General features: G+C 31.1%; 1 protein-coding gene across 2 annotated transcripts in view; it reads right to left on the bottom strand.

Moving 5' to 3' along the window:
* Positions 1-13484, bottom strand: part of LOC149889283 (uncharacterized) — a 29345-nt gene that overhangs the window by 1846 nt on the left and 14015 nt on the right. The window contains exon 4 of one of the 2 annotated variants that reach the window (XM_090085873.1): positions 11211-13191. The exons of the other annotated variant lie outside the window; for it this stretch is intronic. Within the exon in view, the coding sequence (XP_089941999.1) occupies positions 12022-13110 (1089 nt within the window). The 5' untranslated portion in view covers positions 13111-13191 and the 3' untranslated portion in view covers positions 11211-12021. Of the gene's footprint in view, positions 1-11210; positions 13192-13484 lie in introns of those variants that run through there. 2 annotated transcript variants of the gene reach the window in all.

The raw sequence follows: 13484 nt of genomic DNA, 5'->3' as shown, positions 1-13484 counted from the left end.
TTGAAAGTACATATGTTAATATTATTATATTTCTTTTCAGAAAGTTTGTGATGTTTGGCACGTAAGAACGCACGCACTTTGCGTTTTACACTTGACATCAGCTTTTGCACAGTCTTGGGCCGGACATTACTAGCAGCTCTAATCCATTTATTTTTGAAGTCTTTAATGTTTTTTACTTCTTTTACATTGAACCTCAGTTTTCTTTTGACAAGAGCCCAATATCTTTCGATAGGACATAGTTCGGGACAATTTGGTGGATTGCAGTGTTTTTCAACGAAATCTACTTTGTGTTCTCTAAGCCGGTTTAAAGTTGTCCCAGAGTAGTGACATGATGTTAAATCGGGCTAAAATAACGGGTTACCCGTGTGTGTTCTTAAAAACGGCGAAAAACGTTTCTTTTATGAATATTTTTGTGTTAATTGTCCGTAGTCACAAAACAAGAGCCTTTTTCAAACTGAGAATTTTTTAGCGAATTTTTGCATTCCAAAGCATTTATAATTGGAATTCAGTTTCTTGCAATTAATTGCTGAATAAAATTGGTGTCCTGGAAAAGATCGGAAATATGCAGCACAATAAGTTTTATCGTCAATAATGAAACAAGATTTTTTAGCACATAATTCTTTATGGAGCAGCTTTGAACATCGAACTGTGACATTTTCTAGCTTTTGTTCACGACGAGGAACTTTTTTTCTCTTAATAAGATATATAGCCACAATTTTTCTTTACTCTTTTTATAGTGGAAGCACTTGTCTTAAATATATTCGCCAAAGCTCGAGCAGAAATCTCCGGTTTTCTGTCTATGGCATCTTTCACTTTTTTACCAAGATCTCGTCTAACAAAACATTTTTTTTTCCACTTCCTGATTTTCTTTTGATTGTACCATTGTCCTTAAATTGTTTCACAACGCACCGTTCTCAAAGCAATCTGCAGCTCTTTAGAAATTGTTTTGTTTGATTCACCAGGATTTTCAACGAGAAAATGCAAAAATTTTTCTCGCTTCTTATCTTGATTTGATAACATTTCAATTAAAACTAATTGTTTTAATAACAGAATTGTTTAAATTTTGAATAACATAAATACAATGACATTTTAAAACAATTAGCTATTTAAAATGATGCGCAGTTACCGTAAACACCACATCAGAACACGCGCAGAATTTTTCTGGTACATGTCTTATAATATTCGAGTTGCTAGATTTCCTTAAAAGAGAGAATTTCACCGGAATGAGAGAGGCTATATATTATATTAAAAAAGAAGATATGCTTTGTCTTCTTGGACTAACTGGAGCTAAATATTTGAAAATATTTGCATTAAATAGAGTTGACTAAACTCTTGCTATTAGTGAACAAATAATGGGAAACTAAACATAGGTGTCTCTGAAGTTTGTTCTTCTAATGATAATTTTACAGTATGTGATAAAGGATATGAAGGTACTCAAAGTCATTTAGAAATTATTTATGATAAAGAAGCCAGATGATAAAAATTAAACTGCTGAAGGGTATAAAAAGTATTCGGAAATTAAGTGAACAAGAATTGTACTTAAATGAAAAAATATTAAAAAAATGTCACAACTCCTAGATCAAGTAAAATTTCATAACGAAACAACAAACAAAACCAATTTGAAATGAATCCAAAGCAACTGATTAAGGTATGACAAACGCTCTATTCTTAGTGATCAAAATGGGTTTCTGGATAAATTTGATTGCTAATGGTTAGTAAAATAGCTGTTAATGCATGAATAATTAATTGTAAGACTGCTTCAATAGATAGAAGTGGTAGATAAACTGCATCTTAAACAATAACATCCAAGCAACAACCTACGATGGAATAGAAAACTGGAATACCAAAGAATAAATTTTCAAGTAATGAAATGCTGATCGACTTAAATATGGGTTTAGAAGATAATAATGCATTGATAGTCCTTAAGTTAAATAGATCCATTCGATCGAAAGGAGGACCTGCACAAAAAGTTGTGATTATAAAATTTTGTTTATTTACTAATGAAAACATTTTTCTAGCATGTATAAAAAAAAAGTTTTGTCTTTTTGAATTTCAAAAGTTCAGTACTTGTCCATTAGTCATAAAGAATGCTAACCTAAGCTAAAAAGGTTGTGAGTGATCAAAAATTATAGATACAGAATATGGAAACTAGAAGATTGTTGTCTGAACCTACTGGCGATAATTATGTTAGTTCTGATAAAGATAATTATGCTAATGTTGATATATTGTGATAATGCTTCTATTGCTAACAAGCTTAAATATACTGATGACTTTTCTAAGTCTTATAGATTGAATCAAGAATTGATTAAAGATACATCAACACCTATACCAAAGCCGATATTATTAGTTTTGCTTTAAGACAAGCCTTTCTTACTAAAGGTCCAAAGAGTGCAATTAGTTTGAAAGTACGATTGCGTCATTTCTTTGAAATCTGTAATGGTTATTATGATGAACAATTAAACTCTGTGAAACTAATGAAAACATTTTTCTAGCATGTATAAAAAAAAAGTTTTGTCTTTTTGAATTTCAAAAGTTCAGTACTTGTCCATTAGTCAAAAAGAATGCCGAACTAAGCTAAAAAGGTTGTGAGTTGTCAAATATTATAGATACAGATTATGGAAACTAGAATATTGTTATCTGAACCTACTGGCGATAATTATGTTAGTTCTAATAATGATAATTATGCTAATGTTGATATATTATGATAATGCTTTTATTGCAAACAATTGCTTAATCTAACTTCTGCTATGCTTAAATATACTGATGACTTTTCTAAGTCCCATAGATTGAATCAGGAATTGATCAAAGATACCTCAACAGCTATACCATAACCGATATTATTAATTTTGCTGTAAGACTAGCCTTTATAACTGAATGTCCAGGTCCAAAGAGTGCAATTTGCTTGAAAGTACGATTACATTATTTCTTTGGAATCTGTAATGGTTATTATAACATACAATTACACTGTGTAATGGTTGTTATTATATATAATTACACTCACAAAAAAGTCTGATGATTGTGAAATACAATGAATAAACTGCTGGAAAAGAAACAATAGATAGAATACAGCAGTGGAAGCCAAAAGCTACAACTTCATTAGAAGAAAAGTTAACATTTTTGAAAACAATAGTGATTATTTTATAGAATGAGACAATATGATCACTTAATCATAGATAAGTGCTTGCATCATCATACTTTAATTGAAGACTCTCTGTAAAGTCATCACCAAAGATACCTAGATTTATTTTGATCCCAAATGGATAAAGATAATCATCAGCTTCAGACTCCTGCTATTTTTGATAATGTGGCAAACGTATACGTCAAATGGATATCAATTAGATATCGTGCTGCTGTCTATGATATTAATTTTTCTCGACAAAGAACTAGACGTGTTTATGAACTCTCTATTTCATTCAGATTAATTTTTTACAAAATGAATGAACTTTTATCAAATCCAGACATTACACTATCTCAATTTATAACCCTTTTTATATATTTTTGTGCTCCATGTAGTCATCTGTGTAGCCCGTACATGAATGTAGTCAACTAACTTTCATGTGAGGTGCTACTTTTCACCAAAGGTTCAAGCAAATACACAAGCCTTTGTTGGTGTTATATTTGACAGAGTTGTAAAATGTCGGTCTGATGGAGAGAAATTTAGATTAAGGTACAAGCGCTAAGCACCATTTAACGATGCACCGATATGAGTTTTTTCGTTGAAAAACCTAATTTATTAAACGTAACGTGTGAGAGCGTTTTTAATGTTTGTCTGTATGATGATGGTAAAGTGTAAGAGATAAAGTGATGTGGGTTCTTGGTTTATGTGGAAGGGTAAATGGAGGTTAGAATCGAGGTTGATGGTAAGTTCTTGTTAGGAAAAAGAAGGTTTGGGTATAGTTTGGTTAGGAATGGTCAAGGTTTAATCGTTAAAGGATTGGGGTTTGTGTTTACCGTCCTCAGTATATTCTATTATACAGTATAACTTAATAAACTTTCTATTACTGTGTTATGATTAGCAACCTTTTATTCATTACGTTTTTAAATTACAAATAATACTCTCTTACTCTACTTGTATTCTTCGATACTGTTCTTATCAATTACTCCTCTCCTTGTTCTTCTTTTTCTATACGAATATCTCTTCTTTATTTAAAACTTCTGGTAATTCTTCTTTAATCGATATTTCTTCTGATTTCCATTAAATTCTTTACTTCTTCCGATTATCAAAAGTTTCTTCTTTTTCTCTTTTGTTCATTCATAAAACTGTTTGTTCGTCAAGGCATTTTTCAATGACCAAAATTCTCTCTGTTTTAAAATTCTTCTTAAAAACTTTCTTGAAAACTCTCTCTTACTTTTCTTTAAAACAACCTCATTTCTCTCTCGTAAAACTCTTTTTTTTGAGCATTTGGTTGTTTTCTGTTCGATGCCTATTAATCATTTATTTACATGGGAGGTTGTTGAGTCTTCGTGCTTACGTCTTTTATGACTTACGTCGTTAAGTCTTCTTCGTGTTTAGGTCTTTCACGTCATTTTAACTTCTTTTCTTTCCGTTTTATCATATTCTTATGTGATAGTTTGATGAATAATCGAGTATAAGTCTTCTCCCTGTCGTTATTTTTAACCTTTCTTCTTTTTGCTTTATCGTTTAAGAGTCTTCGCGTTTACATCTTTTCCCATTTGTTTTTTTTTTTAACTTTTTTTCTTTTCGCTCAAAGTTCATTTAAATGACAGGTTGAATAAGTCTCCGTGTGTACGTCTTTTTTTAGTTGTTGTATTTAACTTATATCTTTTCGCTTTATCATTTATTTATAAGAAGAGTTGACTAGTCATCTTTTATAAGTTTTTTCCGATCTTTGCTTTTAATTTAATTCTCCCAATATTATCAACAAACTTAGATATATTACTTTTCACTGATTCGTATCTCGATAAACACTTTTATTTACAGTGGTACGGAAAGAGGTATAACTAGAAGAGTTAAAGAGGATATTTGGAGATAACAAGATCACGTTGGTTATATTTAAAAAAAAAAAATTAGACTTGCTTAGGGTTAAAATCTTTTATAAGTTTAACGAAAATAAATCTAATGATCAAGAAATTCCATTGAATCAAAATCTTATCGATGTTTCAGTATAGCAAGAAAAAATCCAAGATCATTCTCATTGAAATCTGTTGAAACTTGAGGAGAAATTAAATTTTCTAGCTTGCGCAAAGTTCTCTTTTTACAGTGAAAGGATCTAAAGTGTCATCGTATTGGGATGGTCGTGTATGGAACAAAAAATATGCAATTGACATTAAAAACACTTAAAAGTTTCATTCGATCTATGAACTTAAAATTTATCTAACGCAAAAAGCACTGGTAAATTACAAAGTAGCTTTTTAAGAATAGTTTTGCAACTTTTGTAACAAGTTCAAATAATACCTTCTTATTTAGAAAAGTCAATCGTAAATGAGCACGAATTGTTGAAAAAAAATTAAGCCGGACTGGTTTTTCAAAACTAAGAAAGGTTGAGTTGATTAAATTCAAAGATGATTGTTGTAAAAACCTATTAGCTTCAATGTTTTTACGCGAAAGCAATTACATAAAGTATAAATCGAATTCCTTGAAAACCTGAAAATTTAGTTTGAGTGGTTTTTGATGAGCATATTTGAGATGTTTTCGGTAAGTGTAAAATGAATGGGAAACTTATGTAGAGGAGAGTTTTTTTGAGTAATGAAGATTTACATATGCAACGCTGTGTTCTCTGTGATAAAGCTACAAGCCAACCGAGCGTGATGGAATCATCTAGAAATTCTCGGAAATCTTCAAAAAATAAAATGGTACGTCGTATGGCGCAAATTCGTTGCAGCGAAACAAGTATGTGAGTTATTTTCCAAGCGTATCGAAGAACGATGAGGAACGAGTGGACGTATTTTCGGTGGATTTCAAACATTTTACGTATCTGGCGAGGTTGCCAGACAAGGTATTACGTTAGGCATTTATGGTTGGATTGTCCGAAGCAAATTCATTTTGCTTTAGGGAGATGAAAGAGAACATAGAGGTGATTTTGTCTAAGGTAAGGGTCGCTTTGAATTGTAAGAATGCGAATGAGCTGAATATCACCGCTACTACTAGGAAATGCGGATTCTGGCTCATTTCCCATACTTAAGGATTCAAGATGGCGTCGTGTTTTAATGGAAAGTGTTAAGATCGTGAATAAAATATTCTTGCGGGAAGAAAGTTTTTGTTGCCTTAACTTTTTTTTTTCCGTTTTGAAGTTCTAAAATATTGCTTTCCGTTAAGTTCTAAAATATTTCTTCCCGCAATGATTCTTCAGGACGGGGTCTGTTTTGGTAGTGACTCTCAAAAATGAGAGTCTTGCTGATGTCGAGGATGCTCATTCCCAAGAAAACAGGCTTGTCGTAAAAGACATCTGTTCTTTTCATGTGAACCGCGATTAAGTTTTCATCAAAAATGGTGTTTCGTTCATATCGAGGGCTTTTAGATAATTTTAGAGCTTCTTTTTTCGTGGTAACGAGTTTAACATCAACGCGTTTTAGAATATTCTCCATGGTTTTTCCAAAGACAGAGTTGTTCATGAGCTTAAAAAATTCTTTATCAGATTCGTTTTTAGCTTCGGTTTTTAATCTAGTGTTGAGGTCAATGTACTTTTTCATGAAAGGTTCTTCTTCAAAGGTGATACCACGATGAACTTTGGTAATGATTAAACCCATTAGTTCATAGAGTTTTAGGTTTTGGTGGTGAATGACATATTTTTCCTTGTTGTTTAAATTGGGAACTAGTTTTTCTACTTTTCCAATGAGCATTCTTTCAGGAGCCAAAGGATAATTGTTGTGATCATCGTGAAGTTGATCGGGGTAGGTCAAGTCGACTCCAAGAATGCAAGACATGGATTTCCAATGGGTGAGTTCGTCTTCAGTCATCCATATAAATCCTCTAACGGGAATAGGTTTGCTCATGGCCCACCCATTAAGATTATTAGCGTCTAAATACTGAATGAATTTCGAAGGTTTTGAAGGATCGTACGAGTCTCCCATGTATTTGTTGTTAGCAGTTCCATATTGATTGGAGATCATGCTGATTCCACAGCGTATTCCTTTTTAAACCATGTTGAGCATATCAATATCGGTTAGAAGCTCTATCACGACTTCAGTTTTCTTTAACATAGCATCCCAGGCCAAACCAGGGGAGGTGTAATACCAAGCAGAATCAAGGCCGTAATGAGTGCAACATGTGTTTCTGAAATCTTCAAATGCATCTGCAAGTATCAACACGTCTGAAATATTATATAAATCGTGATAATCTCTAAAGGTGTTACATTTAAATTCGTTCCAAACGTTTTGCGCATGTGCATAGTCTTCAACTTTTGCTGGTTCATCTTTTAGTTTTGAATGGAATGCTTCAATAGGTGGTAATTGCGTTTCAGAGAATTTTTTAACGGATCTACCAAATCGTAAGGGTAAATCCCTTTTTTCCTTATCAAATCAAGCTGTTTTTTTTTTCTTTGTAATATTCAGCCACGTTTTTACACTGATCGTTGTTTAGATTTTTAGACAGTTTGTCTAAACCGAAGGGTAAAAATCTGAAGCTGTCAATAAACCTCAATTCTTTCCACACTTCTCGAAGTTTACCATTTTTAATAAATTCTCTCATTTTGATTTTTTTAGAGAAGCTGATATATTTTTCTACATTGTTGGGTATACAATTGAGTCTTCCAACTAATTTTTTGATGAACAAATGGCTGTCGTAGCCAGACAAATTGTGGAAAACGATAGGTATGATTTTGGGAAATTTATAATCCAAGTTGCCAGAATCCGCATTTCCTAGTAGTACCGCTTCAACCACCAACCGGAACGTTATGAGAACAAAGTTACCTAAGTTCGAAGTATGCTTTAATTGTCGAGAGTTAAATCAGGTCGCGAAACTATTGCGCAGCCGCAGGGATGAAAATCCTGTGCTTCACATGTGAAGAGATGGGATAAGGGGCGGAAAAATGCACATAGCAGCCGCTGTGCGCTAGCTCGCTCTCGAATACTCGTGTGTAAAGCACCCTTCTTGTCATTCACTTCAAGGTGGATGGTAGAAATGCAAGAGCTATTATTGATACTGAATGTTCCACGATAGAACCACGAAAAGGCCAGCTACCACTTATGGTAGTGGTTCAAGAAAACAAAAAAAATAAACTTCGGTTGGTCGTAGAATAGAAAGAAACCTATAGGTTCATCGAGGTATTCACGAAAGAATCAGACGTCTAAAACATTCTTAAATTATTAGAGACAATAAGAAGTGGAATTACCTCAGACAAACAAAATGTTGTTGTCTGGAAAGTGGTTAGTTGATGTTGATAAGAAAGTAAAAAATGTGAAAAATATTGATATTTAAAAATAACCTACCGTTGCTGAAAAAACTGATTAAAACGGTATTAGAAAAGCAAAACAAACAAAAACAGCATTTAGGATTATCTCCAACCATAAGAGAAAAATCTGCTTTGAAAAAATGTGCAAATGTTTCTATTGATGTTGATGTAGTGCAACAGCTTAATGGTGAAATAATGATGTTCTTTCTTTTTTGGCATCTGTTAGAACAACAATAAAACGTTGTCTGGCTAATAACACAAAAACCAAAAGTGTAAGTGATTTTCAAATGTATAACGAAAAAAGCAAATGAATGTCTGGTGATTTTCACTTTTTTGAAACAGATGCTAAGTTTTCATTTTAAGATAAAAGTTTAAAAGCTACTGATTTACATGACTTGTATGACTTTGATAAAACTAGTATTAAGATGATACCATGAGTCATCGTTTTATTGAGAGTTTTACTAGCTTTATTAGAAATGGTATTTGTTAGTTATTAAACTCAATAACATCTGTTAATATTCACACTGTTAAATATGAACCATTCCATTTATGAACCAAGTCAAATAATGTAGCTTATTATTACCACTTCATAAATTATTGAGAACAACTTATCCTGAATATCTAAACGATGAACAAATTGATCCTAGTCTAAACATCCATGAGAATGTTTTTGATAAAACTGGTATTAAGTATTCTACAAATTTTAATTTTATAGACAAATGTTAAAAAGAAAAATCCAAATATATCAACGCATTTGATTAAGAAAAATGTGTAGGCGAGCTTAGAAAAAGTAAAATAATATGGTGCTGAACTATGTGTGAAACAATTACTTATGTCAGAAGAAGCAGACTCGGACATTTCCACGATAAATAACTAATGACTAATTATTGAAATGAGAAAGTTGTTAGCATCAAAAATATCAAATAAATCCATTCCGTACTAAAGATTCATTAGCAAAAGCGCGAAAAACGTTTGGAATGAAAACTTTTAGAGAATATCATCTTTTTAAAATCAGCCAGAAAATTTTACTCTTTGGTGATATTTTTGAGAATGTTAAAGATAGGTGAAGTTAAATGTATGGTTAGGATCCTGCATGGTATAACACTGCTCTCGGAATGTCATTGCTTCTAAAAATATGCCAAAGCTAATAACAAGTACATAAGAGATATATAAAATAAAAAATGAACCTCCAAAATTTATATCCAATCTAAATGCTGAAGAATGATCACATAATTTATATTGGTTATCATCAGGCATTAAAAAAACGTTTACGTTTTTTTAACAGGACATTAAAACAACGTTTACGTTTTACTGTCGAAAAAAGTCATAGAACAATAACATTTAAGGAAAGTCAATGGCTAAAGAATCTTATTGGTTTGAATGCTAAGTTAATGACAAATGCCAACAAAGATTTTGAAAAGGATTTCTTCAAGCTCATGAATAATGCTGATATTTGAAAAACCATGAAAAACATTAGAAATATGCAAGTTATTTAAATACTTAGCTATGTAAGCGTAGAAACTAGATGCAGAGCCAAAATTTAAACTGTAAAATTATTGCTTAAAACCAAGTCACTGAACAAGTGAAAAAAAAAGAAGCTATTATATAATAAACCAGTATATCTAGATATTTGTGATCTTGACTTGAGGAAGACATTAATGTTTAGATTTCAATAATATTAAATAACGAGTTAGCATTGAGCAAAAGTAGAGCAAATGAGATATTTGTAAGAAATTATTTGAGGATAATAAATTTATAATTAACAATAAGTAATTTGTAAATCATTTGCCATGGTACCTTTGGTGTTAGGAATTTGTAAATCACAAGTCAAGGTACCTTTGGGGCTAGTTTTTCTCAATTGGTAGATGCAATATAAACTTAGTAAAAAGAAAATAGGTCAACATAAAAGTTATTACAAATGGTGTGGATGAAATATGAGCTGCTGATTTCATTCATATGCAAACATTCTCCAAACTGATCATAGATATAAAATACTTGCCAGCAGTTATTAATGTTTTTTCTAATAACGGCTACTTAATTCCTCTAAAAGAAATAATTGGTAAGACTGTTGCCAAAGCTTTTATATATTTATTCATTAAAAATAAAGTAAAACTTGGGTTCGTAAAGGTAAAGGTTTACAAAATCTATTGGAACTTCACCTTACAGAAAATGAGTAAAAGTTGAGTGTAGTAGAAAAATGGACTCGTACAATGAAAACAAAAAAGAGGAAATACATTAATACCAATTCAACTCATGATTACATAAACTTTTTGGATGATCTAGTTAAAGACTATAGAACTATTCATTCTTTAATAAGCATGACAACTGTTTAAACTGGCACTATGGAAAATGAAAATGTTGAGTGGAAAAGTCGATTCGCAGAAAAATTTGACATATCAGAACGAAAACCCTAACCAAAAGATTCATTAAGAGACAAAGTAAGAATAAGCAAGAAAAAAGTCCATTTTCGAAAGCGGCTGCGCCTCTAGATGAACAGAAAAGGTATTCACATTTTCTGCAGGCTAAAAAACAATTCCAGTCACATTTATGATTGAAAATTAAAATGAAGATGAAATAATTGGAGCATTTTATTAAAAAGAATTACTAATAAACAGAACAAGATATTTATAGAATAGAAAAGATCTGAAAGAAAGTTAAACATAGTCTTCAGTAAAATGGATTTGCAACCCAGATTCATTCAGCTCATGGAAAAGTAGTTAAGATTAATTTTACACTCCACCTTAATCTAATTTGTTAAAGTTATTAGTTTTCAAAAATTGTTATAGGTTGTTCAGTTTTGATTTTGACAAAAAAATTATTTTTTTTCAATTTTTACAAATTGTTGAATGCATATTTTTTTATGATTTTTTCAATTTTTATAGGTATTTTAGTTTTTAAAATAGTTGAATTTGTATCATTTGTTAAATATTTCAATTTGGTTTGAAGAAGACTTATGAATGAGTTTCTGGCACACTTCTTTCAAATGGTTAAAAATAATCATGTGTTACTAGCCTGGCATTTGTTTAAAAATGACTCTTTTAATGAATTTTCTATATTTTTTCACCGTAATCTTTAACCATTGCTAAATGGTAGTCTATAAGATCGATAATGTCAATAAAGTTTCTCTTAATATGCTTAAAGATATTATATGAATGTTAAGGTCAATAGATCTAAAAAATTATTTTCTACTTAACAAAAAGAGTGGGCAAAGGATTACTAATTGTTCATAAATATTCAATAAAGTATAAACATAAATTTCAACACCGCTCACTTTAAACCCTCTTTCCAAAGAAAACCCAAAATTTTTTTGGATAAATATCCAATCCCATTTTTAACCTGTTCCTTAAAATATAAATTTCAAAAAAGAAAAAGTTATCTTTCAGCAATATAAACTAGAAAACCTCATGCATACTATAGTTCAGTTGCTTTAAATACTTGTGATTTAAATAAATAAGCGAACTCGTTGTAGAACATTTGGATCATATCTGCAACACAGAGTCGAATACTACATAGTCACCATTTGACATTACCTATTGGATTTTTTCTAAGAAAAAACTCTACCCAACACATTCACCAAGGAATGTTCCAAGCTTTTTAAATAAGTGTTTAATCGCTACCTAGGAAATAAGCAACAGAGTGTTAACTTTTACAATTTATTTTTGCACATAATCTACATTAGAAAACATTTTCCAGCATATTGGACTCGTTGTTTTTTATTTAAACAACTTTTAATCCACTCTTTTGTAGTAATCGTATCTGCATGTTGTTCTCCTAAAACTTCTTTTTGCATAATTTCTACATCTCTAAATAGCTTTTCAGCATTATCATATTGCTGTTTTTCATAAAAACACCTTGCAATCCAGTGTTTAGCAGTTACTGTATCTGCATGTTTTTCTCCTAAAACTTCGTTTCGCATAATTTCTACATCTCTAAATAGCGTTTCAGCATTATCATATTGCCGTTTTTCATATAAGCACCTTGTAATCCAGTTTTGAGAAGTTATTGTATCTGCATGTTTTTCTCCTAAAACTTCCTTTTGCATAATTTCTACATCTCTAAATAGCTTTCCAGCATTATCATATCGCCGTTTTTGATATAAGCAACTTGCAATCCAGTGTTTAGCATATATTGTATCTGCATGTTTTTCTCCTAAAACTTCTTTTTGCATAACTTCTACATCTCTAAATAGCATTTCAGCATTATATTTCCGTTTTTCATATAGGTACCTTGTAATCCAGTACTTAGCATTTATTGTATCTGCATGCTTTTCTCCTAAAACTTCTTTTTGCATAATTTCTACATCTCTAAATAGCTTTTCAGCATTATCATATTGCTGTTTTTCATATAAGCACCTTGCAATCCAGTGTTTAGCATTTATTGTATCTGCATGTTTTTCTCCTAAAACTTCTTTTTGCATTATTTCTACATTTCTAAATAGCATTTCAGCATTATAATATTGCTTTTTATTATATAACCACTTAGCAGTGCAGTTTTCAGTAGTTACTATATGTCGATGTTTTACTCCTAAATCCTCAATTTGTATATCTTCTGTATCGCAAAACCGTTTTTTTGCGTTATTGAAATGTGATATATCAGTTTCCTTTTTATCTTCGTTTGATACTTTTAATCTCTGGGAATCTGAAATGTAATTTTTTTTTATTGATGAAAGATGTTTGTGGTTTTCTATGCAATTTAAATGGATTCCTGCCTCAATTACTTTTTCTGTAAAATATTTTTGTTTTGAATTATGAGCAGCCATATTTTCATCTTCTGCCTCCTTGAACCATCCTTTATGTTTATTTATTGCTTTTTTCAACTCCTCATCAATTGAAACCTGTGCCTAAATGAAACATTCTATGAAGAGCTCGCGATCACTGTGTGCTGTTGAAAACAGATAATATATAGCTTTTTTTTTTCTTTTTTTACTCTCGTCGAAAATTAGTTAACTTTAACAAATATCTTTTTTACCAAGTAAACCATTCTATAAGTTTCTAAATTTTTAATAATAATTATAAGCACAGTTAGCCTTATCTTAATTTAGGTTTTCTGAGTTGTATACAAATTAATTTCAACGTTTTCTGAAAGAGCTCAGTTTACAGATCACTGTGTATTTACTTCACCAAATCATACAAA

The sequence above is a fragment of the Hydra viridissima genome, unplaced genomic scaffold, assembly GCF_058129835.1.
Source record: "Hydra viridissima isolate aposymbiotic clone 2 unplaced genomic scaffold, HvirCarnegie_v1 scaffold_4, whole genome shotgun sequence".
Classification (NCBI taxonomy): Eukaryota; Metazoa; Cnidaria; class Hydrozoa; order Anthoathecata; family Hydridae; genus Hydra; species Hydra viridissima.
Note: the sequence above shows the minus strand (reverse complement) of the source record. Positions and strands in the feature narration are given on the sequence as shown.